The sequence below is a fragment of the Dermacentor variabilis genome, chromosome 9 (genome assembly GCF_050947875.1).
Source record: "Dermacentor variabilis isolate Ectoservices chromosome 9, ASM5094787v1, whole genome shotgun sequence".
Taxonomy (NCBI): domain Eukaryota; kingdom Metazoa; phylum Arthropoda; class Arachnida; order Ixodida; family Ixodidae; genus Dermacentor; species Dermacentor variabilis.
In genome coordinates, this window is record NC_134576.1 from 86,036,529 (window position 1) to 86,062,359 (window position 25,831).

At 47.0% G+C, this 25,831-nt stretch overlaps 1 protein-coding gene across 10 annotated transcripts in view; it reads left to right on the plus strand.

Moving 5' to 3' along the window:
- The window catches only part of axo (axotactin), a 206,452-nt gene that overhangs the window by 149,420 nt on the left and 31,201 nt on the right, over window positions 1-25,831 (plus strand). For 8 of the 10 annotated variants that reach the window (XM_075668599.1, XM_075668597.1, XM_075668605.1 and 5 more), the window contains 10 exons: window positions 1,409-1,631; window positions 3,304-3,408; window positions 5,460-5,602; window positions 8,584-8,838; window positions 11,767-11,919; window positions 14,507-14,692; window positions 16,864-17,004; window positions 21,074-21,227; window positions 21,869-21,942; window positions 22,005-22,102. In XM_075668599.1, coding sequence (XP_075524714.1) covers window positions 1,409-1,631; window positions 3,304-3,408; window positions 5,460-5,602; window positions 8,584-8,838; window positions 11,767-11,919; window positions 14,507-14,692; window positions 16,864-17,004; window positions 21,074-21,227; window positions 21,869-21,942; window positions 22,005-22,102 — 1,532 coding nt within the window. The remainder of the gene's footprint in view (window positions 1-1,408; window positions 1,632-3,303; window positions 3,409-5,459; window positions 5,603-8,583; window positions 8,839-11,766; window positions 11,920-14,506; window positions 14,693-16,863; window positions 17,005-21,073; window positions 21,228-21,868; window positions 21,943-22,004; window positions 22,103-25,831) is intronic. The other 2 variants (XM_075668602.1, XM_075668604.1) reach the window with 1 other exon arrangement.

Here is a 25,831-nt window from a genome sequence, read left to right on the forward strand (position 1 = left end):
CCTAGCTTTGCACATCCACACGACCATGAGTAATAATTTAAATTAAATTGGGTAGTTTAACCGCCCTAATTTGTACAGCGGCTTATGGGATACAGTGCAAGGAAAGGCTCCGGAATAATTTTTACCACCTTGGATTTCTCGCCGCGCTCCTAAAGCACGGTAAGAAGTGTTCTTACAGTCCTTCCTCATTTGAATTGGGGCGCCGCCACTGAGTACGGCTCCACTGAACCACTGTGACGGGTATGGCCGATAACATGAAATTCATCTTCTATATAGTTTAACTGTACAGTGCAAGTCGGCGCAAATGGCGACATTCGCGACAATGCAATATAAATTTTTATCCGAAGAAAAGTCATTTAAGCGGAGTATCGATTCGGCGCCGTGAAAATGTACATCTCCCGTGATAAAATGTTCGCTTTCGACGAGTAATAAGTTTTTGTGGCGGTTTCGCCTGCGGACGAGGCACATTATCACGAAATCACCGCGTGCCGACTGGGCAGCAATGCTACGTTGTTGTGCCGGTAACACGGGGACAGACATGCTTTTTAAGTGCAGTTCGTAGATGCTGTTATTTGCAAGAAAATAATAGCCATATGCCGGGATTACGATCGCGGCAGTTTATACACAAGCAGCGCTTCAATGCACGGAGAACAGGTCGCGTGAGCGTTTTTTGCTAACCAGCGCCCACTTCGGAGGTGGGGCAGGTGGGAGGGGCACCAGCAGTGACGTCACGCCGTTTGCAAACAGGGATAGGTCTGCAGGGGATTTCGCAAATGGTATCGAATAGCACGGCTTATAGCGTACTGCAGTACGCTATAAGCCGTGCTATTCGAGTAGCGAGACAGTTTTCTTCTGTTCCTCGCAAGCCTGTTCAACGATAAGGCTAGGACAATTAACTCTGCCCCGCATTACCTGTTATGACCCCCGTCGCGTTATCTGAAGAGCAAAAAAAAAAAAATAAATAAATAGTGCCAAAAAGAACCTATTTATTCTCTATAAAATATTGCACACAAAGTACCAATTACTACATAGAACGGTTCCTTTTGAGAGGTAATTTAATTGTAGATGGAGTACCTTCATTTGGCCTGTGCGCAGTGATAGAGGAGGCGTGCTTTAGCTGAGGTAGGATTGTAGCAGAACTTATTGAAAAAAAAAAGATTCTGAATGTAATAGTAGTTAGCTCTGCATAAAAGTCTTGCCAGCACTTTGTTTTACATGGTGAAGAGGATCAATACGCAACCCTCGTATCTTGTCCATGACCACGGTGATGTTTTGCTAACATGGCGTTCATTTAGGCGAACTGGGATAGTAAATTCACGGCAAGCAACCAGCGCAAATCCGGCACAACTCACACCGAAGACGCCATCTTGTGCGAATGTCTTAACAACTGACCGCTTGCCTCTCGCAGACTACGAGCTCTCGTTCGAGTACACGGTGAATGGCGAGCCGCGCATCGTCAAGCTGCTGTCGCGCAGCCGCCTCAACACGGGCGAGTGGCAGCAGGTGTGGCTGGACCACGACACCCACCACATGCGATTCACCGTCAACCTGGTCTCGGTCATGGTCGACCTGGCCAAGGACGAAGGCGTCGGGCCCTTCGAGGGTCCCCTGTACATCGGTGGCGCACCCAAGTGAGCCTCGACTCGTGGTATTGGAGCGTCGACGCGAGAACGGACGATAGAGAGAGACAGAGGAACTTATTGTAAAAGGAAATCTGTAACGTTGCCCTGTATCGAAGTTCGGACCTACTAATTAGCATTGTGGAAGGGAAGTGGGAGTAAAAAAAAAAGGAGAGAAAATTGTTGGTGATGAGTACGAAACTGTGGTGAATGAGTTTGAACAGCGAAGACTTTAAAGTTTCAAATCCAGACCGCTCTCTTGCAAGAACTTGATGAGAGCTTTTGGTGCACCAGGCAGATGACAAGGTTCCGGCGAAGGCGCCAAAAGAACATTATCAGGCAAAGGTTGATTGATGAACTTCGACAAATATGCCATTGCGAGGAGAAAATGGTGGACTATGCTAACCCTACTCATTTTCGATGTACAGCGCTATGAAAAAAAGTCGCACTTTCGTCAGAAAAGCGAAGCATCGATTGCGATAGCAAATTAGCAGACAGCTATACGCAGTTGCCGCGGGAGTAGAGCGCTGCCGCACCCCCACCGCCGTCCTCCCCTCCCCCGGTGCCTTGCGGGCGACGGAAGACGGCGCGCTTCCTCCCCCCTCCTCTATTTTTCGCGCGGGCGAGATTGAGCCGCCAATCGTCGGCTCCCCTCGCACGCTTTCACACGCAGATACAGCGTAGGGCGCGGTCACGGTGTTATCAGCTTTGGACTTTATACGGACCATCACGGTGACGCCGATGGCAGAAATGCGCCTGCAATGTCCATATAATTGCTATCGCAATAAAATATCATGTGAAGAATAGCTACCGGAAGCTTCACCACACCTCTTGGTCTTTATTGCTCAAAAAATTTACGTCATGCGTTCTTTTATATTTTTCGACTGCACCGAATATGATGGTAGCGCCATTTAATCGTCGTGAGGTAATGATCTGAAAATTTTCTGTATACATGCACTATGTTTGTAAAGGAGCAAGCGAAATTAGCAGATCACTATACATTGAAACCTGTGCTTCATAGTTGTTAGCCTCTATGACCAACAATCATTACCGTGTAGCTATGAATACCCGGGCATTTGTATTAGTTTTGCCTTCAGAAAAAAAATCATGCCATCAGAGTCGAAATTTATTTTTCGCCTTCTCAGAACTTGTCAACAGTGTCACCTATTTTGGTGACGTCACCCTTTGCAACATGTCTTAAAGTATGAATGGTACACATTTTCACCGGGAATAGCGTGCCCAAGACTCCGTGTTGCGAGCTACTTGGAAGAACACGATGGTGTCACACAGTCTTGAGAAAGCCATCATAGCCGCCGCCACTATCACGTCATTACAGCACTCATTAGCATGTTTCCCAGTGATCACCCCTTGCTCCTGCCCAGCTGCAGGTGATTCCATTGTTCGGCTACAAAATTTCTAATCTATCGATCTTGGTTTCCACCGACAAGGTACCCTGTAAAATGTCCTACAGATTGTGTACTCTGTGCAGATAGCCCCAACCCTCCTACGTGTTTAATTCATGCTGTTTCGCTTCGTGACCATAAAAAAAAAAAAAGTAACGACCGGTTATGGTACATTATGCCTTGTTTCACACTGATTTGAATTCATCATATTTATCGCGATGATGTCCGCATGTCCATGGTAAACACTTCAGACATAACACCGTTGATTTCTTACCTTTCAGAGATCTGCTTACCCATCCGGACATCACCGAAGGCTTCATAGGGTGCTTTAGAGGACTGATAATCAACAATCACGTGGTGAACCTTTACAACCACCTAAGCCGAAGGTGAGTTGCGCTGTCGGCGTGTATTCATTTTCTAACCTGTCATATCAAGTTTCTAATCTACTATTCCATTGTGCTGTGCCGCCTATGCAGCACCATTGCAATGGATGATCTCGTAACTGGGTAATCCTGCAGTATTTATCTCCTCATTGTGCGCCTGACAAGGCTCGAGGCCATAATTGACTGTGTTTCGTTAAGGGCTGTTAGGGGACGTTTGTGCTTTATGTATCTTATTCTTACTCATCTGTGACTTTAGCTGTAGGCGGAGTTAAGCCATAGACGTGGCTTTCAGCATTCGCAAACTATGGCTAAGTTTTTTTATGCATTACGAGAGAAATACAGGCTACGATGTGTTCTTCGCAATTCAAGAGTACCAGTTTTAGTGCTGCCATAGCTTCAGCGATGAAATTCTCATAAAGTAAGCGTAGTCTTTCGTATACGATGTGCTTTATCGATTCTTTCACTTGTTCTTCCTTCCTTTAGGACGAGAGATCGGTAAGTGCTCAGATCGCCAAACTTTAGCATGGTGACTAACAGCACGCATACGCGGCCTGTGACACTTGTTTATCTCTCCACTAATATCTAGAAAATAAACTGCACGTCAAAGTGACACTGTGCTGCCCTCATTCAACTCTTCATGGCACCATCTTTCCTGGCACTTACCCAAGTCTTCTTTGTATTTCTTCATGTATACTACAATGCTGATGAAAACAGCGTATATAATTATGAATATAGACACATATATATCTTTCCCTTCCATGATTGCAACTGAAGGTGTTTCCTGCCAAGAAGCAACATAATAGCAAGCATTCTCGAAGCATAAGCTTTTCTTTCTTGGTTGATACTTTTGCTAAAGCAATGCGATGTACTGGCGTCATTAATTGTGACATAGCGCGTGGTTTGTTCGCGCTTTTTCGATGGTTTGCACAGCACAAAGAAGGCAACTAAGATTGACAACTGTTTTATTGTATTGAGTGATTCATTTCTAGGGCTGATAACCTTTATGTTCGGAGTTAACCTTTTGATTAACTTTGGCAGGAGAGCTACCACTAAGGAAAGGTGTTGGTCCCAGGTTCGATACCCCCAATCATGGTGAATTTTTATTCGACCATGAAAGTATGTTTTCGTGCAAATTGTACGTTTTTTGTAGTTTCGTGCTAGCTAAGGGTGGACGAGAATTTTTTCTTTTCATTAAACTCCTCTCACGGAACTAATTTAACTAACGGCAGCCTTTCTTTGATATGTTTTCGTCAATCATGCACTTAATTGCAGTTGACACGCAGTTTCTTTTCTTCCTGACGTTTCAAATGCTACGATCCTTGCGGATAAACGCCTGAATTGTTTGCTTGATGGGCTATTTACTTCAGCGTATTTGGGCGACTATGCAGTTTTCATGTAAAACTCGCTGAAGCTCTCGTGCGCCAACACAATGATGGGTCTACAGTAAGCGTGGACCGAAAGGCCGGCGCATTTGCTGTAGTTACTCGATTTGACGTTTCATACGCCATATTTTATCAACGTCATAACTAATCTTCTAGCACCGGTCTTTCAACACTGCAGTTTTGCGGCTTCGAATTACGATATCGATTAGAGCATACTGTTGATCTTGGGCACTGCATGGTGTCTGGCACTATCTGTAAGCATTATCTTCGCGCAATATGTTCGGCAAGGCACAGAAAGCAGCCAGGAGTGACAAAATGTAGGAATAATAGAGTTTATCACAGCATGCCAGGATGTTCTAGAAACAAATTCTATTGTTATCAGCTGACTAGATGAGCTTGAGTTTGAACATTTATGAATCTAACCTGAGCTTGTACCAGCAGTACATAACCACTAACAGTTTCCAGTTCACTGACTCACCCGTCTGTTCACCCTTCTTTTCACCCTTCTCTGCATCTTTTGTAAGAAACCTCTCGGAACCTTTGACTGATCTCGTTCGTTTTCTGCTGTTGCCACCGTTGCTGCACTCAGCACTCGCCGTCGGGCTCAATGCAGTCGTTGTTGTTTTCTTCCTCCCCGCCCTGTTGTCGTCGTCGCGGTGATGGTGGTCGCAGGGTGCCGGACATCGTGATGGACTGCCAGCCGTCGTGCTCGTCCAACCCGTGCCAGAACGGTGCCACCTGCCACGAGAACTGGGGCTCGTACAACTGCGAGTGCGAGAACGCGCTCGCGCACAGCGGATTCAACTGCGAGAACAGTTGAGTGCTGCCAGGCTTCTCGTATAGTTTTCGATCCCTTCGCGCGGTTTGCCTTAGTGTGTGTGGTTTGGTTAGATTTGGAAGCTTTACTAACTGCCACAATGTTTTTTGCCATCATTTTGCGAAGTGGGGACAGTAGCATGCGAGCTGTATGATATTCGTTCTCACGCTAGGCTCTGTTGCATGCTTTGGGCAGACCGTTCAATCGAAAAGTTACAGAAGCGAACACCTCATTACTTTTGAACCTCTGAAGCCCCGCAGGAAGAGAGAGAGATTGATTGACCGATAATGGGAAGGCCTACTGTCCGCAATGTAAGTGCCTAGCGCGCGGCTATCACTGAACGTCGGTAAGCAATGAGGGGTAGGGAAGGCCGGGGAAGGCAAGGCAGGAAAGAGGCAGAGATAAGAGGAAAGGAAGTGTTCGGTTAGAGCTGACACTCCTGCTGGTATAATCCGTTTGGCAAACGCTAAACGTTGTCAGTAAGAACGCGTCACATATCCATGACGTCTTCTACCGTAGCTTTATGCAATGGACATGAGTTCCCGGCTATATAGGTATGCTGCGCTTCGGCTAATGCATGTAGTTAATTATAGATCCTCTATCTACCGTATTTCCTCTTGCTTTCTCATTCCTATATTCCCCTCTCCATGTATGAGGTAGCCAACTGAACAAATTGCAAATATTTCCGTACTTTGGCTTCCCCCACTCTCAGCAGTTTCTCTCGAGTAACTTTAGAACTATTTTAGATTCATGTAATGACACACTGATAAGTGAGTTTATACTATACGTCTAAGCAAACATTCTTGAATTAAGTGCAGTACAGAGATAAAGAGGGCACTATTTCGGTGACACAATGTTTCGGCTGACAGGCATAAAAATTATGCGATAGTCTCCGATCAATTGCTTATTTATGTAGATTTAACTGTTCACAATGTGGTTTGTTTTCTTTAAGGCACATGTCTGGGAAACAGAACTAAGAGTGGTCGGTGTTCGAGGAATGCCCGCTTGGTATCGCCACTTAAGTGAAATGCGCCGGCAAACTTCCAGCAAATTGCACGGTCGTTCAGCTTATTTTCCTAGAGAAAGTTGCAGTTTCGCGCGTAAGGCGAAACATCATTTGCGATAGCAAATTAACAGAGAGCTACACGAAGTAAGGATAGTAGTTTTATCGGCCGTATAAGCTTCTCAACATAGGCATACTATCTAAGTTAAGCATAGTGTCACGCGAGTACAAGCAAACATGAACACATCTCACTTGATGACCGCGGAAACTCGCTGTCAGAAGAGTGAGGAAGCGCGGCCGAAGCAGCGAGCGAATTGACCTTCGTGCTGCCTCTCGCATCAACGCGAACTAAGCCGTGAAATTACACAGCGCACGGCGAACTCTGTTCCCGCCGCAGATGGCTTTAAAGATAGCCCGGCCCGCGCGGGCACGCGCGCCTATGCAGCAGCCACCGGAGTAGAACGCGCCCTTCTCCCTCCCCTACCTTTGGAGCCATGCGCGCTTCCTCCCCGCTTTCCTCCCTTGCGTGCGCAAGATGGAGCCGCCGTCGGCGGCTCACCCTCGCACACCTTCGCTCACACGTACAGCATGTGGCGCACGGTTACAATGTTATCGTCCTTGGACTTTATGCCGGACCTCACGGCGACGCCAACGTCAGGAATGGGCCTGGAGTCTCCATATAATTGCTCTCGCAATATAACAAACTTCACGCAGTGCGAGATGAAACTGTGCAGATCAGTGTGCACATTGTCATATTCGGGGACGAAGTTCTCGAAACTACTGACTATGATTTTGTAACCATGGAAACTGGTGTACCAGTTACGCTACCATTGGTGGAAGTTTACTCGGCTTAATAATGTAAGGGCTTACGGAAAGTCACGTATCTCTTGTTCGCCTAGGCTTATGCATAGACAAGACAATCAAAGTGCGGGTTTGGAGGAGTTTTCGGGATGCGACTTGAATATTGCAGTGCTGGAAGAGGAGACACAATATAGGATATACAGGGGTGACATGGCGCCGCGGGCATAGCGGAAAACATTCCTGACAACCGTTTCGCGAATTAGGAGAATGAACCTCTGGCGCCGGCAAACGATGTTGCTCGTTCGCGGGCAAACCTAACACAGAACAAGAAAAGGAGCGAGTATAGGCAAGACATTGTTTTTATGGCGCTTGAACTAACATTTTTACACCTCCCCCCGGTTCATCCGGCCACTTTACGTTTACTACCCTATATACACGTGCACGCTTACGGTTCGCAGTGCATACCCACTGTGACGTAGTAGTGAAGCGTAAAATGAAGCTTCGCTACTCGGCGCGATGAGGTGGTCCGCTTAACCCCTGTTGCTGAAGTGAATACGCACGCAGTCGGGATCCCCGCATCGGAATAGGATCGTGCGAAAGCGGAAGTGCGAAGGCAGCGTCATTTTACGCCACAATTTTTGCGCTAGTGAGGGGTTGGACGGAGAGGTCTGTTTCGCGGTATCGCGTTCGTAATCAGGTAGATTAATGTATAATCGGACGCCAGTCATCTCGGTCTACATGGATATTTTGAAATGTACGAGCACGCAACTAGACTGCCACTTTCCTACATTAATACTGTTTGTAATTAAGTAGATAAATAATATAATCAATTAGTTCATGGATTAATTTGGTTATTCTTGCAAATGTTATCTGCGTGCGCCGAAAATATATCCGTAACGACGTAGAGTAACATTCGTAGACCTTTTTTTGATTAATTGAAGTAAAAGGAAACGCTTTATAAACGCAGGTTTTTGTACTTTCCCGGTGCTCGTATTTTGGTATTCTTAAATATGTACCAACTAACCCAAGATTTACTTGCCTACTTATTTAAGTCGATTAGCCTTTTTACGACTGCCGCGCTTTTGCTTTACTGCTGCGATTCACTGCTGTCTCACCTCTGGATTTTGTTTTTTTGCTTTGTTTCTCTTTGTCCACTTCCTTAACCTCCACTATAGACCTGAACGAGAACTCGATGACGTTCATCACGTCCAGCTCGTGCTACCACCGGGCCACCCTGGGAAACGTGTCGGATCCTGTCCTTGAACAAGACATCCTGCTCAGCTTCCGCACCTATCAGTCCGAGGCCTTGCTCCTGTATTCGTTCAACCACCTCAACAACTTCGTGCAGCTTCACTTCGAGAAGCGGAAGCGCGTCGTCTTCACCTTCAACTCGCAACGCTCCATTGTGCAAGGTTTCGTCGAGGCGCCTGGTGAGCTTTCGTTGCAAAAATCCAAACCGTTCTACAGAACTATTTTGTTCCGCGTGTCTTCTTTCTTTCGTCGAGCGTTCCTTTTTTTAATGCCAAGCATTCTACTACGAGTCAGAACCTGTCTCTGGTATCTCGTCGTTTTCATGAGTCAACGAGAAGACTCCTGCCTCCATCTGCAGTCAAAGATGGGAAGTAGCTGACGCTTCGGTTGTCGGGAGCTCGCGGTACGACGGAGGAGAGCCGGCCAATTGCGTTGAGTGTGGCTGGTGTCGACGCGCAGCCTTGATGCGCGGCGCGAAGTGAGCGTCAAGTATCGTTATGGTGACATTGCATTACGTCGTCGCGTGCTATCGCGCCTGAGCTTTGAAGTGCCTGAATGGTTAGATGCCGTGGTGTAGCGCTTGACAAGGAAAACGTTCGTTCACTCGTACTCTCGCTGGTCCAGAGTGATGCGCACCAAGGAAGAAGCATACGCTTGCTGCGGTAAAGCTAGGGATACGATGGAACACGTTTTATTAAAATGTGAAGATGTCAGCCCGGCTGTCGGTTTAGGCTCCGCTGGTCTCCTTCAAGCTCTTGGGTTCAGGGATAGCAAGGGGAAAGTAAAGATGTCCGCAACAGAAATTAATAAAAGGCAATTGGAGGTTTGGCAGCAGAAAAATAGGGAGACCACAAACAACGGAGGTGTACAAACACAATGTTCCCAATAATGGTTCAGAAAGTTTGATGCAAGAAATCTTTTGTTTGTAATAAGATAAGATAGGTAAGACATTAAGCAACACAAGGGACAAGGGCTTGGTGGTGCAACCCAACGTACCGTTTCAATAGGAACGCTTATAGCATCCATCCATCCATTTTGTTTAGTTTAGCTCGCCCGTACTTCAAAAGTCACGCACATCGCAACGTGCCACAAAGTACTTCCGTATGACGTAGGAAAGACAACTCGCGCTGTTGTGCGCAACCTGCATATTATACCTTTTTTTTGCTTGTTTTTAAAGCAAGGCCTTGAAGGTGTGCGAGAACGCGAATCTTTCTATTTCTATTCCGCGCCCACCTGCGAAATTGTGTCACGTGTTCTGTTACGTGCTACACGAGAGAAATGAAAAGTAAAGAGCGGGCTAACTAGGTCGCACCTGGTTTGCTACCCTACGCTGGTGGAGGAGCTAGCGGGATGAGTAAGTCAAAATGGAAAGGGAGAATGAAGGGAAGAACAAGTGAAACGCGCGCACACATGCCAGCGCTCGCCGCGCAATCAGCGGTCATTGCAGAGTTAAGTTAAATATGGTGCGGCAGCGCTCTTGTGGCACTCAGCACAAACGACGGTTATGGTGCCAAGAATGTAACGGACAGCACTGGGCGAACATTAAACCCTTTAGTTTGGAACTTCAACATGAAAACTTCCAAAGTTGGGAGCATGGGCACTCTCTTATTGCATTTCTCTCTCTCTCTCTCTCTTGTAATTCGAAAGTTTGCCCGGCAGCATAGAGCGTGTGAGGCATGCAAGTTACGTGCATATGTATAATTCTGGCGCTCCACTACAACTGGAATGCGGCCACCGTGGTCGGAATCGAACGCTTGAACTCATGTTAAGCACACAGAGCCATAGGCACCTGGAAACGTCTATGGGTCTGATTGACGTCGCCCGCCTGAACGCCTGTCACAACATGACGACCTCGACCGACTCCAGTAAGCTGCTATGCCAAAATGCATCCTGCAGGCCCATCGTCGGATTCGGTGTCTGTTGTTGACTGTAGTATAACGGCAGGTGGAGGTTTTTACCTGCGCATTACAGGACCTTTGTGTTCAGATAGGAACTCGGATTCGAGATTAAGGAAACAGGAGCTGTATTCGTATTTCTCGTATGTCTAAACGGAACTGCTATAGACGGCGCGGCCTCGCAACAGCTCTCGGCCACTCCGCTGACGCCTACATAAGAAAATAATACACCGCCTGGAGAGTGTGGTCGCGCCGCCATAGCTGCAATAATTGCCCGACGCCCGCGCCTCTGCAGTTTACCTATCAACCACCGCCGAGGGGAAACAACTTATTGCAAACCAGAGGTAAAATGCGAAAACCAGGATAGGAAAGAGAAGGACGAAGGCGTTGCGCCCCTACTTGTTTACTAGCGGGTAGCACCGCCCTCCGCACAGGAATACGACGTGGCCTAAAGCCGACAGTGAAAAAAGTTTTGTCCTACTCGAAAGGCAGATTCCTCGCGTAAGACTTTGTATGCTGTGGGGATGCGTGACTCTCACGCGTCCCTTGATAAGTTGTTTTCCCGCATAGCTCCCGTCTGCTGTAATCCGGCTTCGCCGCGTAGCCTGATGCCCGCGACGGTCGGTGTGGTTGAAGCGCATTGCGAGAGATGGCACGAGTGTGGATCTGCTAACGCCACCTAACAGCGGGGTTACTTGGGCGCGGAAAGGAGAAGGCTCTTCCTTTGGGTTCGGAGGCGGCAAGCGGCGCGGACGTCACGCGCATGCGCCGATCCATGCTTCTGCGACACCGTCTCGCGAGGCCTCGTTCGGACGCGCCACCGTTCGCGTGACCGTACGCGCGAACGACCAGGCGTAGGTGTCCAGCATGGGGCGAACATATTCGCTCGTTATCCGATTGCGGTGAGTCGGACTTCCTAGATTTGTCGCGCGCCCATCGGCATGTTTTGTGGATAGCAACTCGGCTAGCTGGCATTGGTCGATGAAAGTTGCAATAAATGCCCTTCTAATTGTTTGCACTACTGTGTTGTTGTTCCTTTGTCCCATGAGCAAGGGCAAGAATACCGCAATGCTTACTCGAACAGATACCAGGCGAAACGGCGCAAGTCTTGCTGCGCGTAATATTGCTCTAGCTATTCCATCACTGCTTCACATTATGGACGCAACTGTAATAGCCCCCCCCCCCCCGCTCATTTTTTCAATTTGCTTTCAGATTTGGCGACGGGTCGCATCATACAGGTGTTTGTGGACAGGCATCCCGACCGCACTGTTCTGCAAGTGAACGGCAACAACGTCACCATACCCCACCCTATGGCTTTTCTCAGCAATTACTACAAAGATCCGTGGATTAAAGGAGAGGAGCTCGGTAAGTACAGCGCAATCGCGGTGAGCAGAGCCCGCATGTGACGTCACTGAAACGTGATTGGTGCAAGCTTGTTGTCCGCGGTCGATGCGATGATATTACATCATGTGGTTTTTTCTTCACAGGCATAATAGCTTAGGTGTCTTCCGAAAGAATAACTGTATATCGCAATAGTCTCGCAATTCGGAATGTATTTCAGTGTGTTTTGATGCATAATAATCGTGATACGAAAAGGGGCGAGGGGGTTGCAACCTCTCCTCTTGCCCCTTCCTCTTACGTAAAGGACACTTTCTATAATGCAAGAGATATCAGACTGTAATCTGCAGTGCGCAAAGGGTGACAGCAATATGCTTTTCAACTATTTGCGGCGCGCGCTTCTTTAAGCTTGGACAGTTCGCTTGAATTACATTGGTGTTTTGATTTTGTCTGTCCCTGTGCGTCCTACACCTGTGCCTGATGTGATCGTTCACTTTTGCACGGACAAACTCAGTTCCAGATGCTTTATTGTTCAGTACATATTCTTTGGGTGAGCATTGAACTAGAACATATACAGGGACTGCGATATATTAAGCACATAGTTAACTGACTTCATTGTTTAAGGGTGTGCAGTAGGTGAAACTTCAAGCGTTTCATAAGGGAACCATTTTGTCATGCTTAAAAATTAGCCACTGAATATGCGGTATTAGCATATGAAATGTTTGACATATACATTATATACGTGAATAAATAAGTGCAATATAATGTGAGAGTAAACAAATCGCATAGTACGCTTGCACATGATTGACAATCAGAAGAAACAAAAGGCAGGGAAAGTACATGTGCCCATTCCCCCCAGATTTATCCATAAATAGGCCCTTGAGGATATCCTACGCTCCACTCCGAAAAAGCGTTTCGTGTGTGTTCCCCTGTGGTCAGTGTTGTGAACATTTGATTTTAGAGCATTCATGTTGTATCGAAAGCTACATTTGCCGTATTCTCGCCGTTTCGCTGTGGCCGGTGGCCACACCGCGAGTTGAGCCATTGCCTAGCAACCGCCCCAGCTGGCATCACCGCTCGCCGCGCCGTCTGTCATGACGTCACAGGAGGAGCCGGTGAAACCGCGTTGCAGCAACTGAGGAGGAGCCGGCGTTGCATCGGATACATACATGGGGCGGCTCGGTGGGATTCGGCGGCAGATATGGAAAGTGAGTCGGAGAGACTGAAAGGAAGCCAGGCTTCCTTTCAGTCTGGCTTCGTCGTCGGAACGAAATCAAAAGGAGGCCCTGTATCCTGCATCCCCAAGCGCGGAATTGCCGACGAGCTGTTTGCCGTGGCAGGAGACTTTAACCGGACCGCGGACTCGCTTAACGTTCCACTTAAAGATAGTTTAACCTGGCTCTAGCCAGTGACCATAACACGCAGTCTACACAATGGGGAACCACGATCGACCTGGTTTATCAGAGACAAACGTTGGCCTCAAAGTACTATGTCGGAGCCATTGAGACGGCTGCTTGCTACTTCACCGACCATCGGGCCGTCGTGGTGGCAATTGAGAAACAACAAGATGAAGACATTGAAAATGAATGTGTTGCACTTTAAAAATGTCGTCTTTATTGTAACCATAACTTAACGAGAGGTAGCAACCAAACGTAAACACTCAGACGTACGAAGCTAAACGATGAAGATGTAACCGGAGAGAGAACCAAGCTAAACAATAAGATTAACCGTATCTCTCACTACGCACACTCAGGCATTACTGAGTTAAGCCACAACCAATTTTTTAAAGCGAATAGCTTCGTTTGAAACTTTCGGGTGTTTTCGTGGTAGGTCGTCGATGCGACTGTGGTTCGACTTGGGGGAGGGAAGGCGTAAAAACGCGCCGAGGCAACGTGCGCGTGCTCTCCAGCAACCGAGTTGCAAAAATGGGCGGGGGAGAAATGTGGAGGAGGGGGGGTCCCTTCGTGCTTAAGCTCTCGCTTAACGGAGTGGCAGGGAAGGGCGGAAATGAGGATGGGGGGGGGGGGGGTGCTCACTGTCGCCCGTGAGCTCGCGCGCTTGTTCGTCACGGGAAGGCTAGGGAAGAGTATCGTACTCTTGGGCAAGTGAGCGGCAAGGAGGAGGAGAGGCTGTCGTTCGCGCACTCGCTCGCTCGCTCGTCGCACGTCTTGCTTCTCGCTCACCAAAAATACACTGCAGGCGCAGCCGAGCTTTCTGTCGAACGCTGACAGCATTGACGCCGACAGACCGAGAGCAGTCGGATGCGTTCGCTCTCCACCGCTGCTACGAATTAACTTCGGGAAGGCGCCTAAATGTTTCGCATGATATGATACCACAGTGCGTGGGATCTGCAAAATTTTTTAAAAGCCAAGCTGTTCCATGCTAATCTCGCCGGGTTTTCGGATCGTGGGTGCTGCGGCGTGGCTGTTCTCAAGCCGAATAAGCCAACCAATCACAGTGGAGGACGCGCGCCGCTGGCTTTCTTGCACCACCACCAGGTGGCGCTCGTCTCCGCAGATCCGCGGCAGCGGTGGCGGCGGCATTGCATTAGCTTCTCCACAATGCCTGAATAAAACCTTCAGTGTCACTTATATGTGTTTTTTTACGCGCCCAGAGCTCGTAAAACCGGCAAGAGGAACGTTCGAGAGCGTTCCCAACAGCCAGATGTACTTGGGAGGCGTCGACTTTGTCGGAGCCACCACCAACCTGCCAGGTCTAGTTGGCTGTCTGCAGGGTCTACGCATCGGAACCACTCAAGTGGATCTTGTCAAGGACGTAGAGAATCAAAATGTTACCAAAGGTAAGTTACGCGTCGAACGGGGGCAGGGGAGGCAGAGTCGCTGTGAGTCAGAGGCAAACGTGCTTTGAATTTTGCGGTGGGTGTTCCAGAGATTTGATGACGGTAACATCAATTGCGAAGCAGCAGTTCTAAAGATTTCTTACCAGAAAGGTGTCGAGAAACAAGACCAAGTACTCCGATATCACATTTGTTTCAGAGCGAAGCTTCTTCTGCCTACCTCTTCGCTATTCGGTGTGTCCTCTTCGGCTGCTTCTGGTATTTGTGAAGCTTGCCCTGTGGCACAGTTGTTTATTTTAATAAAAGCGTGGAGGCTTTTCTCACGCGCGAACTGCAGTAGTGGCTCAGTGAACTGCCTTCCTAATCTGTTTGTAGTTTGGCAGCGCTTAGCATCCTCTTTTGAGTAGCTATCGTTCACAGGCAGAGTAAGAAAAGTTGGTGAATGTCCGCTGATGAAGCACGGGGCAGAACACTGAAGACAATTCAATGGGCGTTCGGCCGTTGGTCCCCGTGTCCAAGTTATGGAAAGTTCAAAAGTTGCCCTAGCCTGTATTCTCCGAAAAGTGATTTCCACAACTGTGTAAATACTACGAGGAAGGAAGCAGACACACGGAGCTATGAAGGTGCGTGTGTCCAAACGGACAAGTGATGTTTAGCCTAAATGAATAGAGCGGGCTACTTAAGGTAAGGTGCCAGGTGGAACTTCTGGTGTGCAATTATTGTGCGCATTTCTGTTAGCTAGATCCTTGTACTGGTTCCGGCCATGGTCCCTGCGCACTGTGCACACAGGTGGTGAATGGAGACGTACCTGAGAGGTTTGTGCATGTTTTCGCGAATTCGTGACCTCTTGCAAACTTTCATGAGGTTCTGTACATCCATGAGAGAGTCGGTGTAGATGTCGTCAGCGAACTCGCGGCTTTGATTGCTCAGCGTACGGCCCGCATATCAAGTAGTGAGGCTGAGCTGATCGCTGTCATTGATCCTACAACGATAAACTCATCGTCTTGATATGGCAATGTCCCCTGCGAGTTGTTTAATAATTTGGGAGCAGACCTCATTGAAGCTATACTTCATGTCATGAATGCAGTATGGACTGAGTGAGTCACTGCACCGGAATTAAAACACTCAGTTGCAGTACCAGTTCTGAAGCCAGTTATAACAGTGGCTAGCTTTCAGATACTGCCCCGTTTCTTTGTCACCGAGAATTCGTAAACATTTTGAGTGAATGCTGGCCACCCGACTTTTATGGCAGCTCGAACATCAGAAGTGCCATCAAGCCAAAATCCATTTCAGACCATATTTTGGTACAGGAAACCGAGAAATAAAAGAGAGGAAAGGCAGGGAGGTTAAGCAGACGCACATCCCGTTTGAAACCCCGCACTCCCCTCACAGCCACCTGGTACTGATGTCCACGGCCACGGATATAGCGAACGTCTATGACAATGTCGAGCACAAGACAATACTTCAAAAAAAGGTGGATCTTGGACTACAAAGAAAAGCGTATTTTTGTTTGGTTCCACGCTTCTCAGAACTAGATGCATCGTTATCATGATCGTCATCATCAGCCTAATTATGTCCACTGCAGGATGAAGGCCGCCCCCAGCGTTATCGAGCCACCTTTTCTGGCACCAGCGGACACCACCTTGTGCCTCAGAATTGCATAACTTCATCACACCACTCAATTCTGTGCCGTCCTCGACCGCGCTTTCCAATTCTTGGCACCCAGTCTCTAACTGTAATAGACAGCTGGTTTATCCGCCCTACCCATCACATGGCCAGTAGAACTCAATTTCTTACTTTTAATTTCCACTAAAGTATTGGATACTTCCTTCTGCTCTCTAATAGACACCGCTCGCGGTCTTCCGCAGTCAAGACCAGTTAATCACGGCGAACCAGAAACAGGAGAGGGAAGCTCATTTAAGCATATAAATGGGTTGGAACAAATGTGGCAGTCATTACGAAATCATGACTGGCAGCATACACCTGTATCCTTTAAAAGAAAAGTCAACCATCATTGCATTCCAGCGGTACTAACATATGAATACTAACTTCGAGATACAAACATGAATAATGCAAACTTTCATGGACGAGTGTACGCTTAGATGGTACTGTTCGACAGATTGAAAATTGAAATGTAGCTATAAGGAAGTTCTCTTTTTATCCCTTTTTTAAAGGACAAATACGTCCCGGCTGCAAGATGATGTGCGACTCTAAGCCCTGTCATCACAGCGGTCTCTGCATTGAAGACTGGAAGAACAACCTGACGAGCTGCGACTGCTCCATGACATCGTATCAAGGGGACATCTGCCAGACTGGTTAGTCATACACCATCGTTACGCTCACATATGACATGAATTGGTGCAAGGTTGGCACAAACTGTGTTTTGCGGAATCACCAAGTGGATAAGCTGTTGTTACTATATCCTCCAGTTGACCTTTGATAACACGTGGGTTTGTCGGTAGAGTTTAAGCAAAACTACACAGCAGGAATTTGGGCATGACCATGTAATGTTTGAGATTGTACATATTTTATATAAGGATGCGACAGGCATTTAACTGTCTACAAATGTGGGAGGTGTTGTGCTCTCCGAAGCCATAACTGGGTCATGTAGTTGCTCTGGCACGTAGAACCCGGGAATTTAAATAGTAAATTTTTAACCATAACTGTGGTGTACAGTAATCAGCATGCATTTAGTGAAATACTGCTTTTTTTTCTTTTAATGCGAAATATCAAACGGCTACTCACACCGCGCTGCACAGGTAGTTTTTTTTTTTTTGGTCAGTCTCAAAAGGACCACTATAGCGTGCCCGGAGTCGCTAAAAAGTGCCTAATATATAACATATACGTGATGAGAAATGCCATATGCAAGAAACAGTAAACACTCAGTGAGGCAGACTTTACGTTATTCGAGAGTGTGCTTTTTCTTTATTTTTGGCACTGGTCTAACCACCGTAAAAGCAAAACAGTTGCGTTTATCAATCTTCGAGCATACTTAAGCATTGCCAATAACAAAGTACGAAACGAGATCTGTCAAGACGTATATGAATGAACCAAGAGGGCGCGCCCTGGCGCGCGTCTCTAACGCCCAGACCACATTGCTCCTTGCGCCGGCCGCGCCTCGCGAGGAATCGTGGTTTGCATCCACAAAGACGCGTGACAGTGCGCGCTCACTGGGCTCACTCATAGAGGCCTTCGAAGACGCCACTTCGTACTTTGTTACTGACAGTGTTTCGAAATGCTTCGGTCTCTATAAACGTAATTGTTATATTTTGAGAGCTGTTAGATCAGCACAAAAAGGAAAGAGTAAAAGGAAGCTTTAGCTCGGGTGCTCCTGTCTAAATATGTGTGAAAGAATTCGTTTTTCTCTGCAACCACTGCACCAAATGTTTCAAGGTTTCTTGCATTTAAAAGAAAATCTTGAAATCTAGTGACGGTTGGTTTCTAATTTTTTATTAGGTTGCAACTTTTTTAATGAAAATCGGCAAAAATCTAAAATTTTCCTAAAACGACACTATCAAGCTTACGACTCTGTAACTCAGCAGTGATAAATTATATCACAATTATGTTAGTTGCATCTAATAGTACATCTAAAGCGGACAAAATTAAAATGTTGCACATGAATCTCAAAATACTTTAGTAATACATAGATATAGCTTTTGCAGAACCCTTGTACACAACGTAACAAATTCAGGTAATATATAAACTGGCATATCGAATTTGTGCGCTTTGAATGATCTAATGGATGCCGTGTACAAAACCACGATATCTGTTCTTAATGCAGAGCTATTAACTTCTAAACTTCGTGCTTCTATTTCTTTTCAAATTTTTGTATTCTTGAATACCTTTTTAACAAAATTCAGGTTCTAAATCGAAATTCCGCTTCCAACAGTCACTAAAATTCTGCTTTCTCTCTAAAATGCAACACATTTCATTAAAATCGGTCCAGGGGTCATCTCAGAAAAACGTTCTTGTGTTTTACATGTATTGGAATAGGCCGCGTTAGAGTCGGGCCTGAGCTCAAGCTTCGTCTTAAAGCACTTTCTTGCATGATCTCAATCTGCTTGACCGACTGTTGAATGTACCGCGCCGTAGGGCTGCATAGCTGCGCCATAGCCAGGCGCGATGACGCGAGCCAGCCCGAGTGCGCGATAACGGAGAGGAGCTGTTCACCGAGATCGCGCCGCGTTTCGACGCGTACGAGCCGTGCCGCACTCTCTGCGCATGCGCGGGCGCGCGGACGCGAGCTGGCGCGCGTCCGGAAGCGTGCGTGTGGTCTGGGTTAAAGCCTTTAGCGCGTTTCTTGTTGACGCAAACTGCCATTCCTCGCGAGGTGGCGGCGAACACAAGGTGCGCGGCGCGAGCTTGCGCGTGTCGGCAAGCGTACGAAGTACGTGCAGGATCATTTCAATCCAGCCTTGCGCTATCGTCGCGTTCCTGTTAAAGTAAAAAAAAAAAACAGACAAATTTACATACAAGCCTATCAAAAATTGGAGGACGCTTAAGCTTCGCCTTCAAGAGTGGAACGCGACAGCGTTCCCGTCGACCCGCCAAGGTGTGTAAGACAATGAGCTACGGCGCAGCGACTACGCGCCCCGCATCGGACGCGGTGAGCGTCGAGCAACGTAGCGTTCGGCGCGACAACGAAATGTGCGCCGGAGCAAGCGACGCACGCCTGAGCCTTAGAAACAGCTCGTTTCTAAGGCAGCACCGCGTTCACTAGAGGCGCTTTTGTACCGCTTTGAAGCATCGAACTCGTGGCTCAGCAAAATAAAAAAAAAAAAGAAACTCGTGGCTCAGTGGTAACGTCTCCGTCTTACACTCCGGAGACCCTGGTTCGATTCCCACCCAGCCCATCTTGGAAGTTGCTTTTTATTTATGAAGTGCCTGCCGTGATTTATCGCTCACGGCCAACACCGCGGACGCCGACACCGACACCGACGCCGACGACACCGGCTTTTCTGCGACACGAGCTCCTTAACGCTATCGCGTTAAAACGAATCTGCAGAGAATCACTAGAGGGTCTTGATGTGAAACCTGTCTTCACATTCGAATTACTCAAATGGCGAATACTAAGAGAACATCTTTTTTTACTTGCGGGGCATCACAGAAAACAGGCACTTATTGTTCTGTAAAGGGCGTTTTTTTATGTCATGCACATCTTTTCACCAAGAAAGCTATAAGCGCAGCAAACGTGGCGTTTTTTGCAAAGGAGCTCGAAGTTGGCATACTTTGCGCTAATAACGTGAGCTTCAGGAGACTAATTAACAAACAATTATTAACACGTCATTTGTTAGTGGTTTGTGGACAGTTGTGTAAATGAGAAATTTGGAGGCAGTCACATCTAACTGCATTCACATTTCTTTAAGGAATTTGGAAGATCGCATTTTATTCGAGGTCCTCATGCTCCCATTTCAAAGCTCATTCAAAGAAATATCGAAACCAAGTGCGCCTAGGGGTTACGTCAGATGGAAACGCCCCGTAAAGGAGTGTGGGAGGATAATGACATGCCTGCGGTGAAACCGAAAAGGCTCGCGCCGGGCGGGAGAGATGGCGCGAGCAGCGCGCGCAGCTAGAGCAGTGCGCTGACCCCGGCTACGGAGCTGGTTACGGCGAGGGACGACGGCGCCGCGAAACGCAGGAACGGGCGCCACAGAGCTGTGCTCTAAAACAGCGCGCAGCCGCACATTGACGACTCGAGGAGAGGCCTGATCGAGCCTGCTTTCCAGGCAAAGCGTGCCGTATCAGCGGTTGCCAGGACTGGCCGAGACGTTCAGTTTCAAACTACGCCGCACATTTCATCGTGACGTGCTTCTTTTTGGTATGCTAGTGGGGCCGCTTCCTTTGCGCTCCTAGCGCGTTCGGTTCCGATATTACCTGGATTTGCAGTTGAAATTTCATTATCGCTATAAAAAAATTTGCGCGATCTTCGAGATCTTTAAGAAAATGAACGTGCATTAAAATGGGACTGCCTTTGATTCAGCCATTCATATAATGCGTGCAAGGCACTAGCAAAAACTTTAATAATTTTCTGTTAAATTTGATTCTGAAGCTCACGTTATTAGCGGCAAAGTAAGTCTGCCTCACCTAGGAGCTCGTCTGCATAAACGCCACGCTCGCTGTAATGATAGAATATATATATATATATATATATATATATATATATATATATATATATATATATATATATATATCATCATCATCACCAGTACAGCTGCGCTGTGCGACATGGCAGACGTGCGCCTTTGCGGATTTCACAAATGGCTGCATCGTTTTATTACAAATTACCATCGCTTATAATATTACTAATGATAACAATAAAAATGGCAGTGACGTAAAGCTCTCAAGTTGTGCTTGACCACTGGATTCTTGCTACTTGCGGCGCAGATATCGGAGCCCAGTTTGACGGCAAGGCTTGGATCGAGTACATGTTCACGCCCGAGACGACAGGGCAAGACCGGATATCCATTGCGCTTGCGTTCTCTACGAAGGCGAAGGCAAGCGTACGCCAGGCGATCCTGCTTGTGCAGTACGCGCAGAGGTTAGCGAACTTCTCATTTCTTTAAAAAGTTTTCTACGGGAAGCGCACGATATAACATTTCCGAACCACATTGCTTGTTGCATTTGTCCGAGGTAATTGTCTCGTTGAAAGGCACTATGTTTAAAAAAGAATGAACGTAAGTAACGGGGCATGCAGCTTTTAATGCAACGAGGTCGTTCGAGCTGCATGCGTCGAGTGCGTACGACCTCGTAATGGAATTACTTTTTAAGATAATTAACAGATGATCTTACATGCCGTCGTGCAATGAAGGAAATGTATGCCAAAAACTTCGAGGTTCCAGTGAAATATATCGGCTACTAATGCAAGAGTGAAATTTCAGTATTTATGGAGAAGTATCTCCTTGTTTTGCATCTCTAACCGGAATTTCTCTAGATTACCCACACGCTTAAATCGAGAAGCTAATCAGAAAATCGTGCGCAAACTTTCCCGTCTCAATACGCTCCTATAAACCGTCAGCGTCACTATACCTGACAACCCGGAACGGCTGTCAGCGATACTTGAAGCGACGAACTTACCAAGGAGGTACTTCCCTGGTTCCAACGACTGTCCTTATGCGCTGCCACATTCCTTTTTGGTGATTCGTGTGTATCGCTCGCCCTCTTTTTCTTCTTACACCGCAGCCAACACTACGTCCTCGTGGCTGTCACACCGGAAGGAGCGCTACAGATTCAGGAGAATCACGCGTCGGCGAAAGGTAGACCCCCTTTTTAATGACGCATGGCCCGCATTTCAGTCATTGACCGTGTTTTTCACAAGCCTTTCGTACAGTGTTCGGAAAGCAGATGGGCAACTTCGCGGACGGCTTCAGGCACTGGCTGCTCTACCGGCGCGTGGAGAACGACGCCCGAGTTGTGGTCAGTTCCTTTTACTGTTTCCTTTCTCTTGACAGAATCACTTTCGGAGCATCGCCTACGACTCTAAATTAAATTGCGGCGTTTTACTCGCTGAAACCACGATCTCATTGTGAGGCACGCCGTAGGGGCGACTCCGGAATAATTTGGGTGGGGATCCTTTAGCGTGCAGCTAAATCCCGCGAACTCGTACTTAGCAGCCCAACACTATATAGCCACGATGGGCAACCACGGCGGGTCATCGCCTACGACTCTGCTTACGAACATGCGCGCCCTCATGTCACTGTGAAGGCGAAAGCTAACGGTCGCTACTCAGTCAACCAGTCAATGAAACCCTTAAGCAAAGTATTGATATGAGCTTGTTGCTAACTCACCGGAACAGATTAACGGCACAAATAAAATACAGGGACAACGAAACCCACAGGGCGAGCACCGACCTCCTGCTACTGTACGTTTCTTTCTTTTTAAGGATGACAGTATATATAGCTGTAAAGCAAGCATGGGAAACCAAATGCAAGAAACACTGGTAATCGTACAAGCAGAACAGACAAACAAGCAAACAAAGAAACAAACAGGCAGGCAGGCAGACAAAATTATCTGTGCTACATGGCTCCCACAGACGACGTGAAAAAAAGAAAAACGCCCCGCCCCCTTCCTACCCTCCCCTCAGAGCTCTCCGCGCGGAGGAAGACGGCGCGTCTCCTCCCCATTTTTTCATGCTGGTTTTTCAGAGTTCTTTTATAACTTTATGTGCCGTCATCTAGAAGAAATGAAGTCGGAAGTCAGCGCTTGTCCTGCCGCTGTATTTGTCTTTTAATTGCGTTGCTAAGATGTTAACTGTCAAATCTGTATTTCACTTTACAAGTGTTCCTTTATCCACATTAATAATCTAATAACGTTTTCTTAACGTAATTTGCTGTCTCTTGGTTCGGAAGGGCAGCGTTTGGATACAGATACGGCGACATAATCTTCAACTGCAGTACCACACAACGCGGTGACACAAGACAGCGTGTCGTGTTTGCCTCGTCTTCGTCTCTTGTCATTACCATCCTGTAACGCTGATAATGCATCGTTTTCAAACAAGGACTACCAGAGCAATATGCTTGCAATGAATGCGTTCGCTTCGAACGGCAGAAAGCTGAGCTAGTTGGCAAGGATTGATTATGCAAAAAGGTGAGGCGTGCAGACAGGACACAAGAGAAGAGAAGTGGACAACACGAACGCCGACTATCAACTGAAGGGAGAACTGAGGCGAAAAGAAGTAAGAAGACATAGAACTCAAGAGCGCCAGCTCTGGAATAGTATAATCACGTGTCAGTCGGGTACATGGGCCGGTCTACGTGATCGATAGCTCTTAAGGCACTTAATCTCTTCCTTATGTAAAGTAATCGAAGGCTGACTCACGCACGCAGTTCCACCAATATAGATATGCCATTCGTCTACCATAAGACGCGTATCTTCATTCTTGTGCCTGTACAATATCGCGCATTCGTCTAACTCTGGCGTGCAGTTACAATCTTGGCTATGTAGGGAAAGATTAGATGGCGATCCACAGGTTAACGACCTTTTATGTTCCATTAGTCTCTGACTGATACACCGCCCCGTTTCTCCTACGTAGAACGGGCCACAGCTAAAGGGAACATTATAAACCACACCCATACGACTGTCAGTAAAACTGTTGTTCTTATAGTGCTTCACAGGACAAATATCTGTTCTTCTTTTGCCTTTTACCTGCTCCTTCTTTCTCTGCACGGCAGCACATACCTTACCTAGCTTATTGGGAGCTGTGAAAGCAACATTAACATCATATCTACTTGCAACATTTTAAAGCCTGTGCGATACTGCATGAATGTACGGAATAGCAACTACTCCTTTTTGGTATTACTGCTTTCTGTAATCACGTCCGTCGTCCTCGAAATCGACTTCTTTAGCCGTTCAGCCACAGTGACCTCTGCTACGCTAGGATAAGCTGCTTCTAATAGGCGCCGGATCTGTGAATTAGAATTGGTGCTCGTTTTGTGCATGCAGGATCTGGTGAGAGAAGACTTAAGGCACGACATGGCAATTCTGCTTTTTACTACTTCGGAATGCTTGGATTGAAAATTTAGCAACGCCTTCGAAGATCTTGGGGAGTACTGAGTGATCGTACAGCTTTTAGTATGGATGTAGAAGACCTGTATTACTCCTTGCCGCATGACGAGTTGCTAAATTCCGTAAATGAGTGCATTAGAAACAAGTGCAAGAGTCGGCTTTTATTGACAGATGCAGTGTTTCCACGGCAGCTTTTCTAGAAATTCTTTCAATGTACTTAAAGTCGACGCTGATTGGGTGGAGAGATGGCGTGTTTCTGCAGAAATCAGGCATTTGTATTGGCTCAAAAGTTGCCCCTATTCTTAGCGATATTTTCCTGAATAAGGTTGACAGCTGCTTAGAGAAAGCCTTAGGTGATTGCGTTATCAAGAGATTTCGTTACCTTGATGATTACCTGATTTTCTGCAATAGGGAAGAATTCGATTCCGCTGCTACCTCAGTAAGTGAGCAATTTCAACTTTATTGAGCAGGATTAAAGTTTACCAAGGAATTTCCTCAGCGACGCGTAATTCAGTTTCTAGACATTTCCTTGGTCTACGAAAAAAATCAGCTCTGTTGGCTGTACTCCCCAAGATCTTCGAAGGCGTTGTTAAATTTTCAATCCAAGCATTTTAAAGTAGTAAAAAACAGGATTTCCATGTCGTGCCTTAAGTCTTCTCTCACCAGATACTGCATGCACAAAATGAGCACCAGTTCTAATTCACAGATCCGGCGCCTATTAGAAGCAGGTTATCCTAGCGTAGCAGTGGATACCGTGGCTGAACGCCTAAAGAAGTTGATTTCGAGGGCGACGAACTTGATTACAGAAAGCAGTAATAGCAAAAAAAGAGTAGTGACTATTCCGCACATTTATTCAGTATCGCACAGGCTTTAAAAAGTTGCAAGTAGCTATGATGTTAATGTTGCTTTCACGGCTCCCAATAAGCTAGGTAAGATATGCGCTGCCATGCAAAGGAAAAAGGAGCAGGTAATAGGCAAAAAAAGAACAGATATTTGTCGTGTGAAGCACACTAAGAACAACAGCATTACTGACTGTCGTATGGGTGTGGTTTATAAAGTTTCCTTTAGCTGTGGCCAGTTCCACGTAGAACAAACGGGGCGGTGTATCAATCAGAGGCTAATGGGACATAAAAGGTCGTTAACCGGTGGATCGCCATCTAATCTTTCCCTACATAGCCAAGATTGTAACTGCATGCCAGAGTTAGATGAATGCGCGATATTGTACAGGCACAAGAATGAAGGTACGCGTCTTATGGTAGAGGCATGGCATATCTATAATTGTGGAAGTGCGTGCGTGAGTCAGCCTTCGATTACTTTACATAAGGAAGAGATTAAGTGCCTTAACAGCTATCTCTCATGTAGACCGGCACATGTACCCGACTGACACTTGGGGATACCATTGCAGAGCTTGCGCAGATGAGTTTTGTGTCTTCTTTCTTCTTTTCGCCTGAGTGCTCCCTTCAGATGATAGTTGGCGTTCGGGTTGTTCACGTCTCTTCTCGTGTCCTGTCTGCACGCCTCACCTTTTTGCGTTCGTTTCAAATAACGAATTGAATTATGGGGTTTTGCGTGCCAAAACCACTTTCTGATTATGAGGCATGCCGTAGTGCAAGACTCCGGAAATTTCGGCTACCTGGGGTT